This window comes from Muntiacus reevesi, chromosome 2 (assembly GCF_963930625.1).
Source record: "Muntiacus reevesi chromosome 2, mMunRee1.1, whole genome shotgun sequence".
NCBI classification, from domain to species: Eukaryota; Metazoa; Chordata; class Mammalia; order Artiodactyla; family Cervidae; genus Muntiacus; species Muntiacus reevesi.
Window position 1 is genome coordinate 147,210,899 of NC_089250.1, and position 21,581 is coordinate 147,232,479.

At 37.6% G+C, this 21,581-nt stretch overlaps 1 protein-coding gene across 1 annotated transcript in view; it reads right to left on the reverse strand.

The window, feature by feature from the left end:
- Window positions 1–21,581, reverse strand: part of CFAP43 (cilia and flagella associated protein 43) — a 95,153-nt gene that overhangs the window by 27,489 nt on the left and 46,083 nt on the right. Inside the window, exons 12-20 of the mRNA XM_065923270.1 lie at window positions 20,852–20,955; window positions 17,201–17,341; window positions 14,108–14,280; window positions 12,803–12,952; window positions 10,848–10,978; window positions 9,123–9,270; window positions 6,968–7,060; window positions 6,152–6,229; window positions 283–408 (exon numbers count right to left, since the gene is read on the reverse strand). Of these exons, the coding sequence (XP_065779342.1) occupies window positions 283–408; window positions 6,152–6,229; window positions 6,968–7,060; window positions 9,123–9,270; window positions 10,848–10,978; window positions 12,803–12,952; window positions 14,108–14,280; window positions 17,201–17,341; window positions 20,852–20,955 (1,144 nt within the window). The remainder of the gene's footprint in view (window positions 1–282; window positions 409–6,151; window positions 6,230–6,967; window positions 7,061–9,122; window positions 9,271–10,847; window positions 10,979–12,802; window positions 12,953–14,107; window positions 14,281–17,200; window positions 17,342–20,851; window positions 20,956–21,581) is intronic.

Consider the following 21,581-nt stretch of genomic DNA (forward strand, 5'->3'; position numbering starts at 1 on the left):
TTCAGGTGGTTGAGGAGACTTTCAAAAATGTTCAAATATATGGCAGAAGATGGTTGGCATAATGTCATGGTGAAGAGACAACAGCTGTCTGGCTGGTCTAGATGCTCTTCTTCTCCATAACTTCTCTGACTCATTCCATTTATATGCACTAAGTTTGCTTTATTCACATTATGGTAGAAAAGTTTTATTTTATTTGCATTATTCTGGAAAAGTTCTCCTTCCCATTTTATTTTTACTTTCTTTATTAAATCTTTATGGTGCTTCAATAAAGTTTTTCCCTACCTTTGCCACTTCTTGCTCATTTTCATTATGTAGCCTTTCCAGTTCTTCAAGATCGAGGCCAAATTCTTGTTGCTCTAATTTTGCAATATCATCTACTGCTTCATTTTCTTCCATCATGTCCAGAACCTGAATTTTCAAGTAGGAAAGGTTGGAGATGAGTAAACAAATAAACTTTAAAGAGATGTTTCCTTGAGTCTCTTCAGACAGCAACCAATAAAAATAGATATTCCATGTATCTAACTGTCAAGCAAAGAATTACGTTACAGGGTTAACTCATAAAAGCTTACTTATCTAAAAACAACAAAAACATGAAATGATATTAAGAAATTACAGATATTTAGGTATGCTAAAGGTATTCTTCTTAAGTATTTTCAGAGTTCTTATCTTTTAGATACATATACTTAAAAAATTAAAGGTGAAATGATATGATATTGTATATATGCATGGTAAGAGGTGCACGGGAGAGGATGGTGTATATGTGCATGCTCAGTCGCTCAGTCATGTCTGACTCTGTGCAACCCCGTGGCTCCTCTGTCCATGGGATTCTCCAGGGAAGAATACTGGAGTGGGCTGCCATTCCCTTCTCCAGAGGATCTTCTCGACTCAGGGGTCAAACCTGCATTTCCAGCATGGGCAGGTGAATTCTTTACCCCCGAGCCACCTGGGAAGCCCTAGTGGATGGTGTATAGGAAACACTATTGGTGATTAGATTTATTTGATTATTACTCCTTCTATTTATATGTATATTTGAACATTTCTATAATAAAAATATCTTTAAAAGTTTATAGCTTCAAAAGATTCAGAGACAAAGGACACATATTACAACATATATGACAAGTTATTAATATCTTCAAGATATAAAGAGTCCTTACAAATCAACCAAAACAGCAAAGACAATATAATAGAAAAAAATGACTTCAGTTTCAAAATGGACTGAAAATGGGCTTTGCAATCTTCCTTTCTTGCCCCAATCCATAAAATCAAGAGAAAGAAGTGTATAATAAATCAATAAATCCAATACTGCAATCAAAAGAGGAAGAAAGAATCCTTTGCAGCATGGAAACTGGTTCTGAAATATGAAAATCAGTTGGATCTGAATGATGCAGCATAGCCCAAGGGTCCATGGGACAGTATTCAGGCAAAAGGTAGACTGGAATTATCTGCTGAAGTTAGATCTCCTACACGTCTTCTTCCCAAGCTTGCTGCACTGTTGTGGTGAAATTATAACAGGGAATTTCAATTATAAAGATGAGCATGCAATAATCAAAAAAATAGATCTCCAAATATTTGGGGGACAACAAGACCACTGAAGAGAGACAATAAATTTAATAAGCATAAAACTTGTCATGCAGAGTTAATCAAGCAAGAAGAGTAGAATTTCACAGTAACTAGGGATGCAAAATATTGTATTATCAAAATAATTAATAGATCATGGAACTTAAAAGCTTAATCTTCAAAACAAACAGAAAATTCAATAGATGGGCTGAATAGTGAAATAGACACAGTTGAAGATACTGGTTGGTAAAAGTCAGCTAAGAATCCTCCCTGTGTATAACAAAGGATAAAAAGATGAAAGTGTAAAAGGAAAACCAATAAATGTGTGTGACATATCTAGAAGTACCTGTTACTAACATGACTTTAAGAAGAAGAGAATAAGAGAACTGGGGCCACAATGTTTAAAGAAACAATAGGGAGAATTTTTTAAAGACACAATAAAGCATGAAAACTCAAGATTTAACAAATAACCCAGGGCTAGAAACAGATTGTACGGAAACAAGAAACAAATCCTAAACATTTCTAGAGAGGAAAAGAATATCACAAAAATAGAAGAATAAGACCAAGAGAAGAACCCATATCAGTGACACTGAATTCAAGAATACAACGGATCAATAGCTTTGGATCAAAGTTTTAAGTAGAAGAAAAACTTTGAATCTCTAATTCTATAGTCAACAAACCATCATTCAAGTGTGAGGTCAAAATAGAGTTATTTGTAAAAATTCAGGGACCCAGAAAGTTCACTGATACCTACCCCTCTGAAAGGATTATTAAGGATATACTGAAGTCAGAGGAAATTCTTACTAAGTCTAAATAAGATTTACACATTTTTAAAAGTTAAAAAAAAATACCAATTTAAACTATAATTCTAATTGATACCAGTGAGACAAAGTGGGAGAAGCAGAAGGAGATGAGAAAGTAAAAAGTAAGAAAAAAGCAAGCACACTGGACTCTAATCTGGAGGGTAGATACGATATGACATGGGCTTCCCGGGTGGGGCCAGCGGTAAAGGACCCGCCTGCCAATGCAGGAGATGTAAGAGACGTAGATTTTATTGGAGGATGGCATGGCAATCCACTCCAGTATTCTTGCATGGAGAATCCCATGGTCAGAGGAGCCTGGCGGGCTACAGTTCATAGGGTCACAAAGAGTTGGACATGACTGCAATGACTGAGCATGCACATAGTGTGACACACACTAGACCAGAGTTCCTCCAACTTCATGTGCCTGTGAATCACCTGGGGATTGTGTCAAAATAGCAGATTCTTATTCAGGATATCTGGGATGGGGTTGAGATTCTAGGCAATGTCAATGCCTCTGTGCTCTCTACCACTGAGCAGGAAGGCACCAGGTAATGTTAAAAAAAAATAGTAAGTCAAGCACATGGGCTAGAATTTGATTTTTTTTTTTTTTTTTTTTTTGCCACACATGCAGCATGTGGGCTCTAAGTTCCCCAACCAGGGATTGAACTCTTGTCCTCTGCATTGGAAGTGAGGAGTCTTTAACCACTAGACCACCAGGGAAGTTCCATAGAATTGAAAAAAAATAGAATTATGAAAAAAAATAGAATAGTCCCAAAATGGTAAAAAAAGAAGAAGAAAAAGAAGAAAGAAAAGAACAATAATAACAAAAAATGCACAAGCAATCCAAACAGATAGGGAAGAGGGAGAAAGAAAAAAACTTGGAAATTAACAGAAAACCCAAAGTAAAGTGGCAGGGATTAAGTTTAAACATATCAATGTTTATCATATCATAACATATCAATGTAAATGTGGCTAAACTCACCCATTAAAACTCTTAGATAGGATTTAAAGAAAGTAGTCCAGCTCTATACTAATTAGAGGACAGAATAAAGTTGGAAATAAAGCAATTGAAAAAGACACGTAAATAAGAGCTAACACAAGGAAATAGAGCAAAAATATTAATATAAAAACCAAAGTGTACAGTTAAAAACATCCAAAGAGACAAAGATAAATATTTCACAAGGATAAAAGGAGCAATCTATCAAGGCAATCTGTCATGCACGTTTTTTCATCTAACGTAAATATGATAGAAATATAAGGATAAATTGACAAACTGCTTATCACATCCTAGAAATCAGTTTAAATAGCAAAAACATAAACTTAACTAACACCATTAGATTGATCTAATAGGAATTTAAAGAACATTTTACCCACCTTGCCCCCAAAACCCAGAAAACAAAATATTCTTTACTAACACATGAAACACTCACAAAAAGTGACCAGTACAAGGTCACAGAGATAATCTCAACAAGCTTTATTTACTAAACATAGTGAAATTAAGTTCAAAGTTAGCAACAGAAAGATATGCAAAACAATCTATAAATAAATAAAAGACAAAACAATCTGGAAATAAAAAACAGAAAAATACATACATTCTTGTAGAACACCCTTTGGTTGATATATTCAAAATGGAATTAGAAATGTTTACAACTAAGCAATAATGAGAAAGTTGTATATCAAAATCAATGCAATGTAGTCAAAGTGGTACACAGTGGAATATTTATGGTCACATGCATAATATAGTGGAAAAAACTAGGAAATAAACCACATTTCCAACTAAAAAAAGTAAAAGAGGAAAAATAAAACTGAATGAAGCAAAGAAGAATGAATAAAATTCTAAATTGATCAAATCCTAAATTTACAAAATGTATAGGTATAACATTAAGTATAATGTTATCTCAAAATAACAGAATCAAATCAATAAAACCATACCTGATTCTTTGGAAATGCTAATAAAATAGAAATTCTGTTGGATGGGGTGATCAAGAAAAAAGATAAAAGTCACAAACATACAGCATTAGGAATAAAATAGAACTATAACTCAAAAATCAGAAAAGACTTAAAAAGTAGAATATTACATAATTTTATATTATACATTTAGACAAACAGTTTTCTAAGAAAATATAATTTATCAAATCTATACCTGAAAAGAAATAGAAAACCTGGTAAGACTGATAACCATAGAAGAACTTGAAACAATAGGAAAGAATCAACTCTGCAACAGACATCAGACCCAGATAGTTTTACGTGTATGTGGGGGAGGGGAGCATCATCACTTGATGATTTTATGCTGTTCTAACTCCAATATCATAACTAGACCAAGAAAGTTTATGAAAAATAGACCAATATTATTTATGACTAGAAATACAAAATACTAATAAAACATTAGCAAGTTGAATCTGGTGTACTACTTAAAATGACCAAAGTCTATCTGAGGAATACAAAGAATACAAAACATCTGATAAATTCCACAATAAAATTAACAATAAAACCTTCTATAAAACAGGTATAGGAAGGGATTCCTTTTAATTTGTAAAAGGATATCTAACAGAAAAATAGCAAGCATTGCATGTAAAAGTTAGAAATGTTCCCATTAAGGTTAGTAGACAAGCATGTTCTGACCACTATTACATTAGAAGGCCTTACCATAAGATAAGAAAAAGAAATAAAGTAATATAAAGATTGATAAGAGACACGTGATTTTCAGGAGATATTCATAGTCCACTTACACAATCCAAGAGATTCAATTGACAAAGCAACAGAACTAAAAAGAGAATTCAGAAAAGTGGCCATATACAAAATTAGTAACATTCATATCCAGTAGTATTCAGTTAGAAAATGTAATAGAAAATATTCCACCCACAAAGGATCTAATAAGAAACATACACAAAGTCACTTTTAGACTATGAAACTTCACTAAAGAACTCATTAAAAATTTGAAAATATATATATACTTATTGATATTTTATATATTATATAAAAGATTTACAACATTTATAACATAAATCTTAAATAATATATATAAACATATGTATAAAATTTCAGAGATGGCAAAGAAATTCTTCTCCGAATCAAACTGTAAGCAGTTATTCTCAAAATAAATCAGTTTTTTTACAGAGCTTGACAAGGTGATTTTAAAACTCAAATAAAAATGTGTGTATAAAGAGGCCAACATTTTCTGAAAATGAAGAGCAAAGGGAGAATTACTTTCAAGATATAACCACATTTTATAAATCTGTAGCAATCAAAATAGTTTGGAATCAGCTAAGGAAAAGATCAATGCTCAATTTCAGAATACAGACTATCTAGAAACAATTCCATAATCATGGGAATCGGAGGAGGCACTGCAAATCAGCAGGAAAAGGATGGCCATATTCAATAAAATGAATTGGTGAAATGCAATGTTTATTTTTTTTTAAGTTAGATCTATGCCTTAGACAAAACGAAAAACATTTGGAGTATATTTGGCTGAACCATATAAAATAGCAATCTCTGTGGTTCAATCTAACAATAAGGGCCACCTCTAGATTTGCCCAATGTATGCCTCCATGCTCTTTCCCCCTTCCAGTTGAGTGGGATGAAATCAAGCAAGGCAACCTTAGAAGCCATGTGCTAGAAATAGCAGAATCTCTGTCAGCCTGGGTCTCTGAATGACTGCACGGAGCAGAGTAACCACTGACCTGAACACCCACCCAGAACCATTATATAGGGAAAGAAAGAAACTTTGCATCCTTATGCCATTATGTTTTGGAGTTTGTCATCACAGCTTAGCTGTGTATCACAACACTTACAGTTTTAGCGAGTGCTTTGATTCCTCTTTTTATCTCTCTCCTTTTGTTGGAAAACAATTTAACCTCCTTTTTGATGGCCTGGAATGGAACAAGTATATCATTTAGATAAGTATGAGATCAGAGATACATGTGTATGTATACAGATACACAGATAGCACTTCTCTAGAAAAATAAGGAAAAAAAAATTAAAGACTAATAATATAAAGTGTACATGAAGTAGTAACAATACCACTGCAATACTTTGCCTAAGTCTGAACTGTTGCTATGTAAGTGACCGATAAAGCAACTTGGAACTGAGGTCAATGATAAGGCCAACAGTAAGAAAATAGTGAAAAATTAAACAGAATAGTTGATAAAGGAAAACTAGTCTGCTATTTCCATGGGTATTGAGCGAGAGCAGACTAGGTCCAGACACAGCTGCCACCTGTGCCAGCTTTCTGCACCTCTGAAGCCATGGCGCTTCTTCTTCTGTTCCTGATCCACCCCTTCCATGTAAGCCAACCTTGTGGCATCCTCTCAAATGTATTGCAACATGAGGTGCCACAGCTGATTCTTCGCTTTGGCACACCTGGACACTTTTCTTCGGTTTCACATTAGCCTAGGTACAGGGCTTAAAGCTCACACAACTTCATCTAAAAAGACTGAGCTGTGTTTGGTGTGCTTGCTTACTTTCAGGAAAGTTACACTTACACAATGCAATGCTCTGCCAAGCGGTATCTCTACTTTCTAACTTTCCAATGGGTTTTCATAGGAAACGAATCTACCGGACACACCTACAGAGCATTATTTCAAACCTCTTTTATGTTTGATGAATACCTCTTGACTTTTCTGTTGTATCCATGGAATTTCTTCTGTATGATCAACTTTGACTAATTCCTCTTGTGATGAGTCAATGGTTAACTGCATATTCTCATTTACCTTAGAAGAAGATGAATATTTCTTAAATTAAAAATTCATCAAGTTCTCCTCCTACCCTACTTCATTTCATTGCTTGAATCCCTCTGCACTTGTTGCATTAAAAAAATGCTAATAAGCATTTTGCCTGCTCAAGATGTAATGCTGAAGTTTATTCCTTCCAATCTGTCCTTATATCAGTCATGCTTCTTACTGAGAAAGCAACAGTGATCACCAAATCACTCTTGGCCTTCTTCCTGTAGACCAGATACTATGGCCTGTTAAGGCCTGCCCCACCATTTTTTATTTAGGATCTTAATCTATTCTTCCTTCTCGAGGTTTCTGCATCACCCTTCTGTATCATCCATTTCTGCCTTCTACTGACTCTTTCCCAACAGTATCTAAATATGCTCTGGAATCTCCTGTCCCAGGAAAGCTACTCTTCTCTGACCACCACATTCCCTTTTAGCTGCCACCCTATTTCTGTGCTCCCCTTTGCAGCAAAAAGTCTTGAGAGAGTTTGGGATGTTGTGACTGTTGGTTCTCCTCACTGGCCACTCCACACTGGTTCTTCTCAACCTCCTTTGCCTCCCTGAACTCTTCTCCTGGTCTCCAGAAGTCACTCTATCTTAGTCCCCCTTGTATTTCTCACCATCCGGTCTTCCATGATGATCTTATCTAGTTTTATGACTTTAAATTCCATTCATATGCCCTCGACTCTCAGACCAACACCTCGCATCCTGGGCTCTCCCCAGAACATCTGTACAGTAGCCTACTGGGTACCTCACTGGGATGTTCTCTCATGCTAACCGTGTTCTAACAGTGTTCTCATGCTCAGTCTGGGGAGCTGATTTTGGATTTTCTTCTTTCTCCCTACAGTGGCTCCCCCACCATAGTCTCTCCCTTCTCCGTGAGTGGTACCTTCAAGTAAAAGATCTAGGCGTCATCCTTGAGTCCTTTCTTTCCCTTTCCCTCTAGGTCCAACTCATCAGAAGTTCTGTCACCTCTACCTCTACAATCTGCCTGGATTCTGCCCCTTCTCCACAACACTCTTCCACCTCTATTGCTGCTACCTGAGCCTTATAACTCCTTGCTCTGTCTGCTTCCACACTTATGCCTATCTGCTGCCTATCAAAGCAGGCAGAATCATATTCCACACAGCAGAAGCAATCATTTAAAAAAAATGTAAGTAAGATCCTGTAAATCCTTTGCTCAGAACACTTTAATAGGTTCTCACTACGTGTCAAACTATGTCCAAATGCTACCTGGTTTACAAAGCCCTTCTTTGCCTGTTCTTTTTCCCATCTCAAGGACTTCATCTCCTACCACTCTCCCTTGCTCACTTCAACTGCACAGGTCTTTTTTATATTAGGTCTTCAAATGTACTAAGCTCTTTCTCCCTCTGCCCTGAGTACTTGCCCCTCCCCCACACATCTGTATTTTTTTTTAAAGTCAAGTCACAGACCTTCTCCTTGGAGGGGCTATTCCAGCCAACACTATCACACCAACCCCTTTTTATTCAGTAAATAGATCTTGTTACTATCTAATTTTTCTTATGTATTTGATTATTTATTAATCTTTCTATGCTCACCCCCAACCCCCAACTGGATTGTAGGCTCCACGAAAGCAGTAAATTTCCCAACTGTTTATGGCTATATCACCATAGCTTAGCACTCTGTAGGCCCTCAGTAAACATTTATTAAATGACTGGGTGAATAAATGTCCTCTGGGTAGACACATTCTAAATAATGCACATGATGCAAAAGTACAGAGAGACTAGTTCGAACAAGCACCAGAATTGTAATAGATTTCTTTTTCCAGATAGACCTTGTACTATGGTTTTAAATAAGGTCTGAAATGTAATATTTGTGATTGCTTTGAGAAAACGTAGAATATTTTTCTCCTAAATGTAGTGCATGCTGTTTTTGAAAATCATGGGATATCTGAATAAAGAGGAATACTATTAAAATATCTGCTAAAAGAAAACTATAACCTGAAAACATATCAATTTAGGAAGGAAGGAAAGAAAGGAGGGAGGGAGGGAGGAAGGAGAAAGAAAACTATATTGAAACTCAACTGCATGTTCAGATTCTGATTCCAAATCCAAGGATTCTTTTCTTGGTATACTTAAATAATCATTCTCCTCATCCATGATGGTCTTCAGGTAAGTTGTAAGTTGTTGGCTATATTCAAGAATATCATTGGCTAAGACTCCTCCAAACCGCCTATATTGATAAAAAGGAAAACACATAGGCTATAACAAGACAATTTGAAAAAGATACATTTAGCAGTGTTATTTGCAAGTACCTATCCATTTCTACACAAAGATATATGTGGTCATTTCTCCAAAGTGCCCTGAAGCTATTAGGACTCTGCTTCTTAGAGGACAGCACTCTCATGGGCTCCAGGACACAACTAGCTTCTTGATCCCCCCGATCTTCTTGATCTCTCCCCAGGCTGACCCCATCCTTTACCCTACAGGTCCTCTCTACTCATCCAGCCTGGCCACTGCACAGAAGAGTTACTGCTCTGGCTGAACCTTCAGAACATACTGGGTGCTGTGCTGCTTCACACTGTATATAATCACATTACCCTGTTCAGTCCTCATAGTCCCTGCCCCACACTGAAGTATTACTTCACTCAGTACACCAGAGCATCTCAAACTTCAGGCATATCAGCATGGCCTGGAGGGCTTGTTAAAACAGATTCCTGGGCCCCACCCATAAAGTTTCTGACTCAAAAAGTTCGATGAGGCCCAAGAACACGCATTTCTAACAAGCCCACAGGTGCTGCAGATTCCACCTTGAATAACATGTTTGTAGATGATTTAGAAGGGTTGTCAGGTGCCAAAATGAGTTTTATTACTGTTTTGCTTACAGGAAGCACTATGAAATAGTATTTTTGTGGAAACAAATTGCACATTGATAAGAGGCGTCCATTGGCAGATCAAATAAAGTGACATTTCAAGTTCAGGGCATTACCTGCATGATCTCTATGCCCTGGCCATCATCTGTATGCTTGGCAATTATTTGTTTATTTAGAATTTTAGTTTTAGTCTAAGCAAAGTCTAAATTAATTTAATATTGTCTAATTAGGAAAGTAAATCTGTACGCATGTACAGAAACACACACACCTATGTCAGGTTTTTTAAGGATAAATAGGACCTTTAAAAATGATCTACCGTTCAGAGTTGTCCTCATTCCTTTTGTTCTTCCAACAGATGTTATGATAGGGAGGACCGATCACTTCATAGGTCTTAACTGTGTCTTTTTATTTTTTGTATTTTGATGCTATGACATCTGGGGTCTTGTCCCTTCCAGGACCAGCAAGTTATAGAGATAGTAAACAACTTACCTGGAGCTCACCTTTCAAATGCAGACCCACAAGCCCACAACCCCAAGCAAATCCTCTATTGGTCTTTCAAACGTGGGGCCACTATTTTCCTCTCCTAGTAATACCTGGGTCAAGTATTGGACAACTAGAAGCAGCTCCTAGGGCCCAGAACCCACTGAAGTTATCCAAATTAGCCAATCCTAAGCCTGGCTGCTCCTCTCCATGGAAACCAAAATGAAGGCTCTTGTCCATGTTTTCCCTGCTCCCTCTGTCTCCTAACCCTCCCTGCTGCCTCCCTATGTGGCCCTCGCATAGCACGGCATCTTCCCCCTTCTTGGGATCATTAGTACAGCAGTTGTTTCAGTGGCAGCTGTCTCCAGTTATGTTGGCCCTGCTATTAACTAAATAAGAACATCTATATTTTAAAACACCATATTACGTGAGGTTGCTTACTGCGACCTGTATTTACCTCCATCTTAGGTTAACCAGTGTGCTGTCATCTCTCCCATTCACCAGAATGCTTTGTCCATCCATTGAAATTCTCACCGACTGAATCCCGTGCCCCTGGTGAGAATGACTCCGACACCGAGTAAATGTTTCCTTAATAGTTTTAGGAACAAAGTGCAGAAATTACGAATGCAGCTCTACCATAGGGTTTTTTCCTAAGGGGGTTACATGCACTTTTGCTTATGGATAAACCTTGTCCTATTTGTTCACAGCATTTTAGTTGGTATGGAGTAGTCTCTTAGTAATACATGGAACTGAAAATTACTAATACAAAATACATTCATCAGTATTGATTTGTTCTCCCTTCTAGGTAATATGGAAAAAGAGGAATTATTGTCACCAATAGGAAAATCAGATATGGAAGGGAGAATAGACTTGCTGAGAATGGACAGTGCAGGCAAATTCAGATGTCTTCAAGGATTAAGCAAGTCCCCTTTATGTGCGAAGAGGCTGAGTGCGATGAGAGGAGGCGATGGGCAATGAGTGAAGAATGATGGAGGAGGCCAATTAAACCAGTTTAATTAGAACCCAAGCACACCATTAGTTGGTACACAGTACAATGGTTTAAATTACTTGATCAAAAATGGATTTCTTTGTCACACTAGTTATCAACCATGATAGTTTTAAAATTTTTAAAAATTTTTGAATAGGGAATACATTCAAATGTTTCAAAATTTAAAAAAAACTATAAAAGAATATGCAGTGAAATCTCCTTCCTTCCCCTTCCCCAATACCTCCCAAAGGCAATCAATACAATCATATCTTAAATATATTTTCAGAGGATTTTAACGTATGTAAATAATTTTTATACAAGCAATTTTTAATATGAAGTATAACATAAGATGTGTATTACACACTTTGCCTTTCCTACTTATTATAATAATATGTCTTGGGATTCTTTCCATATTGTTGCATAAAGATTTCCTCATGCTGTATTACAGCATAATATTCCATACTTTATTTATGCACTGTTTATGCATGATTATTTATTTATCCAGTCCTCTGTTGATGGATATTAGGTTGCTTTTACAAGCAGTACTGCCATGAATAACCTCCCATATGAGGCACATTGCACAGAATCATCCAGAAAAACTCTGACATCTTGCTGTCATGCCACTATCAGTTGTAGCACACATTTACAAATCATTTGAATAAGAGAAAATGTCCTGGTTTGCAAACTGTTCATTTAAAAATTATTTGTAAGATATTTAAGATCTTTCCCTATATAATATGAAATAATTAAATTGTACTGATAACCAGTACAACTTGATCTCAAAACCTAGAAAAGGATCTTCCACTTGGGGAGAAGAAACTATTTTTCATTTAATCAGAGATCTGAGAACAATGGAAATCAGAAATGGTAGTAGGACTGGTGGCACTGAAGTCTGCAAGTGATGGGGGAGGACTCAGTTAAGGGCCACACCCTTGTGTATTCTTTCAGCATCACAGGAAGAACTCAGGCCTGGGGTGGAGGAGGGTGGCAGCAACCAGGTTAGAGGCCCTCCAGGCCAGGGAGCTAGCAGCAATCATCCTAGATTTGCATAGCAATTCACTGTTTCTGAAGAAGTTTTGCATATACCCTCTCCTTGGCTCTTACCAAAATCTCACAGGGTGAGAATAAGCAGTTCAGTGAATTTTCTTGCCACACAATAAGTGGTGATGGAGATGGACTGGAGCTCACCTACTGCCCCATGTTCCTTCTTTGCAGGTTTCAGTCTAGTGGCCTGCACTTCCTCCCTTAGAGGCTCAAACCTTGGCACATAAATACAGCTAATGTTGAAGTCAATAACACCATCAGTGGTAAATAAGTTATGAGTCAATTTACTTAACAGTTCCAATTCCTTTCCTAAGAGCTTTTGTTCCTTGTATGAGATCAGGATGGAAATCCAATGACTGGGGGGAGAAAAAGGAGTTTACCAAAGTATGAATATCTCGGATGCACAGAATTCCACATTTAGCTATTGTTATGAGCCACAATCCATGTGGAGACAGAGAGAGCATTCCAGGTCCATATTGTTTGCTTTGTATTTTTTGGTATGGCTTAAGAATGTAAACACCACTATGTTCCTGCCAATCAAAGAAAATGACCATATTATAGAAAAGATCAGGGGAGTTGCACCTTGCAGTTATGCATATATAGTCAGATTCAAATCCAAAAACATTGTCATTGGAAATAAACTGATACATGATAAAGTGGACACCTATATTTGCCCCACATTTTTTAATCTCTGATTGCAAATAAATGTTCATTTCAGCCAACTAAGAAAAGTCTCCTCTGTATATCAGCTACCATTAAAAATCCCAGCCTACAACTGACTATCTTGATTTTTCACTAATCCTTTTCAAATACTCCTATCTTCAAGTCAAAATAAATGAGTCAATTTCCACCACCACCATCACCGCCCCCCCCCATTTCTCATGTATTCCCACCTTTAAACCTCTGCATATGTGTGACTTCTATATGGAATGCTCTTCCCCATCCCATGCCCACCAATCTGGCTTCCCTCCCTACTTCAGGAACCCCACCTCTCTGCCAAGATTGTACACAATATTTCTCATGTCTAAATCTGAACTATTCTTCAAAGTCCAGTTCAACTATTACTTCTACCAGGAAGCTTTTCTTAAATCCTCCTTACTATAAACCAGTCTTTCCTTCTTTGAATGTCTTTGTTTCAGACCTTGCTGATATTGGCTACTCTGAGAGAGAAGGCTTTTGACTGAAGGATTTAGAAAAAGAAGGGTGATATAATCTGGGTTACTGTATGTAGCAAGAAATGATGTAATATGGAAGAAGTTTGAAGAGTATGATGAAAGGATACTAGAAACATAGAGGCATTTTGCTTGCAACTTTCTTTAAGACTCAAGTATAAAGCTCCACTGAAAATCATCAAGGCTGTAGTTCCTGACCCTTGTAGCATTGATTTTCTAATGATAGATTTTTAAAAAATAGTTTTGAAAGTCACTAAACTAATATTGTGTCATCTGCATGTTTATCTGACAAGTATGATGCATGCACCACAAGTATGAGGTTGCTCAAATGTTAAAATTTTATGATGAATTAACAAATCATGCTAATATATCTAATTCAAAGAAGTTATTTTACTATAATAAAGACATTTGTTAACTGGACTAGAGTGTTAAAGCGTGGATCATGTCTAATGAATACAATGTACCAATCTTGAGTGCTAAGAAAAATGACAGAATGCTTAAGTTTTGGCATACTTTTCTAGGAAGAAGATAGCTGCAGATGTATGGCACTTGATTACAGAAGCCATATATTCGGTTACTTTGCAAGTTCAAGACCGCAGAGGACAAAGTGTGCTCTGTCTCATACACGAACTTATGAATGAATTCATCTCTCAGCCTCCCTCGTTCATCAGCAAAGCTTGCAGAAACTGTAATATTTGGGGAAGAAGATAGATAATTTGTACTATTTATCGATTTTTTTAAATTGTTATGACAACTATGAAAAGCAAAATAAAAAATTAAATGCTCAGTTAACGTAGAGACTATTAGGGGATACAAATGATTGGAAAACAATGTGGCTCCATTAGAAATACTTGAGTATTAAATGACTAACAGTAAGTAAATTATCTTTTATAAGACTTTTGTTAATTTTATCAGTTAAGTAGAGACATGATGAAACTCATGATGGTCTAGACAGTCTTAATTAAGACATAAAGTACCTTGAGGTTTTTTACTTTCTTATACTCTATAATTAAATATTTGAAAAATAGCTACCCAGATATATTTGTTATCTAAAACAAAGTGTCTATTTTAATATACCTTTTTATCCAGAAAGCTTTCTTATGATTTTATCAATGAAAGTAACTACATAGTAATGTATATGAACTTGACTCTGTATATTTAAAGCTACAAAAAAGAGTGGAGAAGGAAATGGCAAGCCACTCTAGTACTTTTGTCTGGGAAATCCCATGGACAGAGGAGCCTGTGGGCTCAGTCCATGGGGTCACAAGAGTCGGACACAACAACAACAAAAAGAGACATCACGAAGTGACAAATCAACTTACAAAAGTGACAGTTGATCCTTTTTTTCCTCTGATAAGAAGATTCGTATGAATGACAGAATCTAGTGACAAATAGATTCAAGGGATTAGATCTGATAGACAGAGTGCCTGAAGAATCATGAATGGAGGTTCGTTACATTGTACAGGAGGCAGTGATCAAGACCATCCCCAAGAAAAAGAAATGCAAAAAGGCAAAATGGTTGTCTCAGGAGGCCTTACGAAGAGTTGGGAAAATAGGAGAAGTGAAAGGCAAAGGAGAAAAGGAAAGATACACCCATTTGAATGCAGCATTCCAAAGAATAACAAGGAGATAAGAAAGCCTTCCTCAGTGGTCAGTGCAAAGAAACAGAGGAAAGCAATAGAATGGGAAAGACTAGAGATCTTTTCAAGAAAATTAGAGCTACCATGGGAACATTCATGCAAAGATGGGCACAGTAAAGGACAGAAATGGTATGGATCTAACAGAAGCTGAAGATATTAAGAAGAGGTGGCAAGAATACACAGGAGAACTATACAAAAAAGATCTTCATGACCCAGATAATCACGATAGTGTGATCACTCACCTAGAGCCAGACATCAAGGAATGTGAAGTCAAATGGGTTTTAGAAAGCATCACTATGAACAAAGCAAGTGGAAGTGATGGAATTCCAGTTGAGCTATTTCAAATCCTAAAAGATGATGCTATGAAAGTGCTGCACTCAACATGCCAGCACTTGGAAAACTCAGCAATGGCCACAGGACTGGAAAATGTCAATTTTCATTCCAATCCCAAAGAAAGGCAATGCCAAAGAATGCTCAAACTACTGCACAATTGCACTCATCTTACACGCTAGTAAAGTAATGCTCAAAATTCTCCAAGCCAGGCTTCAACAGTATGTGAACTGTGAACTTCCAGATGTTTAAGCTGGATTTATAAAAGGCAAAGGAACCAGAGATCAAATTGCCAACATCTGCTGGATCATCGAAAAGGCAAGAGAGTTCCATAACAACATCTACTTCTGCTTTACTGACTATGCCAAAGCCTTTGACGATGTGGATCACCACAAACTGCGGAAAATTCTGAAAGAGATGGGAATACCAAACCACATTACCTGCCTCCTGAGAAATTTGTATGCAGGTCAAGAAGCAACAGTTAGAACCAGACATGGAACGACAGACTGGTTCCAAACTGGGAAAGGAGTACATCAAGTCTGTACATTGTCACCCTGTTTATTTAACTTACATGCAGAGTACATCATGAGAAATACTGGACTGGATGAAGCACAAGCTGGAATCAAGATTGCCAGGAGAAATATCAATAACCTCAGATATGCAGACGATACCACACCTCTAACAGAAAGGGAAGAACTAAAGAGCCTCTTGATGAAAGTGAAAGAGGGGAGTGAAAAAGTTGGCTTAAAATTCAACATTCAGAAGACTAAGATCATGGCATCTGGTCCCATTACTTCATGGCCAATAAATGGGGAAACAGTGGAAACAGTGACAGACTTTATTTGGGGGGGCTCCAAAATCACTGCAGATGGAGACTGTAGCCATGAAATTAAAAGACACTTACTCCTTGGAAGGAAAGTTATGACCAACCTAGACAGCATATTAAAAAGCAAAGACATTACTTTGCCAAGGTCCATCTAGTCAAAGCTAAGGTTTTTCCAGTAGTCATGTATGGATGTGAAAGTTGGACTATAAAGAAAGCTGAGCTCTGCGAAGAATTGATGCTTTTGAACTTTGGTGTTGGAGAAGGCTCTTCAGAATCCCTTGGATTGCAAGGAGATCCAACCAGTCTATCCTAAAGGAAATCAGTCTTGAATGTTCATTGGAAGGACTGATGCTGAAGCTGAAACTCCAATACTTTGGCCACCTGATGCAAAGAATTGACTCCTTGGAAAAGACCCTGATGCTGGGAAAGATTGAAGGCAGGAGGAGAAGGGGACAACAGAGGATGAGATAGTTGGATAGCATCACCGACTCAATGGACATGAGTTTGAGTAAGCTCTGGAAGCTGGTGATGGACAGAGAAACCTGGTGTGCTGCAGTCCATGGGGTCCCAAAAAGTTGGACACAACTGAGTGACTGAACTGAACTGAGAGGAAAGTCCACATTTCACATTATTTAACAGTCACATCAGCTTTATTTTGTAAGACACAGAAAAGGTTGTGGGCATTTTAACCTCTCCACATGTTAAAAGAAAAAAAATGCTATCACTGGGGAAAAAAAAAAAAAAAAAGAAAGTTATAGCAACTATTCAACTGGGTGCCCAGGACAGAATTGCTTGCTCACTTTTCTTTACCTTCTGGTAGTATTTTAGGCAGAGAAAATATTTCCAGTCTGCTTCTACTTGTTTCTGGAAATGGGGAAAGCACCATCACTTCTACTATGTCTGTTTCCAAAGGAGACACTGTGGATATTTGTAAAATGCCTTTGCCCATCTCTGAAAGCAAATGGAAATCAACACAAGTCATTATTGATATGTTTATAGAGGCTTTCATATTTCTAGGTAAGATATCACATTATAGACCTGTCTTAACTAAATCTTCTTATCCAAATTTACTTATTGGATATTTAAGTGATCTTTAAACATAAGTGAGAGAAACATTTTTTGATGAGCAGATGGGGGATTTTCCCCATGAGATGTCTAAGTGGGCAGATTCAATCCAGCTGGGTGGGACTCAGCTTCCATCCAGCCAGAGGGGCATCCAGAGTCTGCCGGCTCTACCCTACCCAGCAGCGCCCACAAGCTCTGTCCTCTTGAATGTCCACTCCAGCCATTTGCCCATTCCCAGTACTGAATAAACATTTTTGCCATGGTCAAGGTATCACAGGTGTGGTGGGAATACACTTGCTGTTATGAGTTTGTCCTACAGTAAGCCAGCGAATCCCACTTTTGCAAGGTGCCTTGCCTGGGGCCCACCTTGGATTCTCTCCAGCTTCACTACCACCACTTCACACTGCTGCTGTTCTGTGTGTGTCCACCATCTCAGGCCCCATCTTAGCCCCTCCACTCAGGTGTTTATAGGGTAACCTTTCCTCTTACTGAACAAGGAAGACAGAGAACATCTGACATAAACTTGACTTCAACTTTCTTGTCCTGAATCTCACATTTTCTGTTCTTATCTTCCCTCTTCATTTCTTGACATTTTTAGGAATAAAATGTAACCCTTTCCTTCTGTGATTTTGAGCCTATGCCTCCAATATATTATTACACCATGTGCTATTAATTACCTCTTTTAATTTCCTTGGGTCTTTTATGTCTTCTCCTATTGAGGCCTTAAGACTCCCCTATCTTCAGATTAGAATGTTCCTTCAACCCTGTTTCCCCACCAGTTACTAATTCCCTTTTCTCCACTGCAAACATCCGAGAGCAGAAATTGCTGGTTACCAACCTCCTTTTCTGACTGCCTTTCCCACCTGAAACTCTGTCTCTTTGTCCCAAAGGGGTAGGTCTCCCTGGGCTCACACAGTGTCTGCCTCATCCTAGTCCTCAGGCCACTGACACTTCTGTCACAGTCCACCATTCAGACAGCCTTCCTTCTTTAAGCTCTTCCTGGTACGGGTGACTCCCAGTTCTCTCGCCCATCTTTCATTTTCTTCACTGCCTTGTCTTCTCTGTCTACAACTTCAGAGTAAGTAGCTTTTCCCATCCCATACTCTGACTGACAAGATATGTTAAAAAATGGAACACTTAGGCAGGACTGGTACCCATTCTGAGGTCAGCCATCAGTCCTAACACACTCCATGCCATCTAATTCACATATTTAGGTTACCTATTTGACCTCATTACACAGTTGGGTTTGCTTCAACTCTGTCTTAAACCATCTCATGAGCTTCCATGATTGCAAGTTCAGAATTCCATCATTAAACTTTGAACTACAAATCTTCATTTCTGAATTAATGGTAAATCTCCAAATGAAGATCTTATTGGCTTCAACTCTACAGAGCTTGTCAGCTCACCCTATCCCTCAGCCTCCATAACTTTCTTCTCCCTTGAGTTTTTACTTCAACTGATCACAGCACAAACTTCCACCATCTGGGTTAGAAACTTCAGAGTCATTGCTGATCCCTTCCTTTCACATACAATCAATTATCAAGTTCTACCAATTCCATCATTCATAACTGTCTACTCCTTCCCCTTTCCATGACTGCTGCATGATCTTGTACACTGTGGATAAGAGCATAAGCTCTGAAACCAGACTTCCTGAGCTTGAGTCCTGGGTACCTGTGTGGCTTTGGACAAATACTTAACCTCATTGTGCCTCAATTGCCTTATCTTTAAACTGGGCATAACAGTGGTCTCTACCTCACAAAAGTTGCCTATAAGAATTAAATGAATTAACACATGCCAAGTACTTAGAATACTGGATATTACATGATAAGGACTCCCTCAATAAATGTTGGCTTTTGTTATGACTAACAGCATTTCTTGTGTGAGTTACTATAATGTTTTTCTGAATTTTTTTATTCCGTCCTCTTGCCTTTCTTCTCCAGCCTTCACACTGATGCCAGAGTCATCCTCTAAAAACCAAATCAAATCACACTAGTCCCATCTTGAAAACGTCTGATGATGTGTCATTAACTACAGAACAAAGCCCAGACTCCTTGGGATGATGTTCAAGACCCTCCACTTTGTTTCAGACCTTGTCATCATGATCATAATCTGGTAAACTCATATACTTGTTATGCCAGACTTCTTACCATTTCAAGGGCCATTGCTCAAACTTTTGTCCTGAGCTAGAATCCCAACAAGCCCCTTCCTCCACTACTTTAAATCCTTGCAAAATTCTCCTGCTCCATATTCTCTGTGCCTCCTCTTCACTTCCATTCCTTTCTTCACACCTGAGAATTAATTACTTCTTTTCCTGAGCCTACATAGCACTCTGCTATTCCTCCTCCACTAAATTCCTTCCTTGACATTTTCATGCTTCCACAGGGCCTAGGTTCAGCATTTTACACTTAGTAGGCACTTAATTTTTAAAAATCAGTACATAGATTTGAAAATTTACATTTACATTTGGAATATAAAGCCAGAGAGAAAAGTATTAGTTCTTATTATTTATCACCAAAGTGCTATCTCGCCTGTCAGTTCTGCGGTTTACCTAGGCATTTGAACACACATTACTGAAAAAGCTGAATGTCATTTTTAAAAAAAATTTATTCATTTATTTATTTTCGACCATACCACATGGCTTGTGGAATCTTAGTTCCCCAACCAGGGATTGAACCCGAACCCTCAGTTGTGAAAGCCCGGAGTAAAGATGCATGTAACAAAACTTTCTTTAGATATTCTAATTAAATAGAGATCAAATATTATTTAAAAAGTTATTTCGGGACTTCCCTGGTGGTTCAGTGGCCAAGATTCCACACTCCCAGTGCAGGGGGCCTGGTTCAATCTCTGGTTGGGGAACTAGATTCCACATGCTGCAACTATAGATCCTGCACGCCACAACTAAAGATTCTGGTGTGGCAACTAAGACCCAGCACAGCCAAATACATAAACAAATTTTTTTTTAAGTATTTCAGGGATAAACCAACTCAACTTACATTTGCAGTAACACTAGAAACATTTAGCCATTTCATTAATTCATTAACTGATTCAAGAAGAGTTATTTAATATCAACTGTATACCAAGTAGATGTACCAAAACCTCTAAATATGATATGGGAATTCTCCTTAGTAACTTTGAATAGCTATTTAAATGTTTCTGTTTTAGAAAACATGCTACAAGTAATTGCTTCACCATGGCCCTGTTTTCACAACTTTAAATTCTTTAGAATAAATTGACCAACATCTTAAGTTAATAAGCAGTCTATGGCAACTTTCCTGGCGATCCGGTGGTTAAGACTCTGTGCTCCCAGGGTAGGGGGCATGGGTTTGATCCCTGGTCAAGGAACTAAGAACCCACATGCTGTCCAGATAGGGGAAAAAAAGAATTCAATGTAAGTACCTATGAATCCAAGAATCTCAAATGAACTTGAGGGTTTGGCATTGATAACAAAGATGTGTCCTTCTGATGTTCCAACTAATACATACATTCCTCTCTGGTCATACCTAGAAAAGAAGAAACCTGATTATCAGATTCTATTTGTTTCACTAATAAGATGGTAAACAAATTTATTGAAAGACATCATGGAGATACACCCAAAACCAATTATTCTTATGGTTTATGATTTTTAATATTATCAGACCTTATAAAAGGTAAGTGAATATAGATGAATGTAATCATTACGTTTTAGGTTAATATTGTTTCTAAATTGTAACTTTAAGTATATGGTCAAGAAGATTCACTAAAAACAGGCAACTATGTCATCATAAGTGAACAAAATATGACAGTAAAACTTTCTGATGTTTCAGGTGGACATAAGCAATTCTCAAATTAGAGATGAGTGGAGCATTCCAATGCCCCTCAGTACCAGTCCTGGCAGAAAGAAGAAGACTGTAGCAAAATGTTTCTATACTTTGATCAAATTAGAAAAAGTGGGAAATGCAAATTAGGATAAGAGAAAACATCTGAGAAAGGAGAGGTGCCAAAAAGATGATACAGAGGAGTGGAATGTAAATGGAGAGAGATTATAGATCCTTCCCTGCAGAGGCAGCAGAGCGAGTAGCAACAGCACAGATGGTGGAAAACCAGCTCCTTCCAGTGCTAGCTGACTAATCTTGGCAAATGCTTCTTT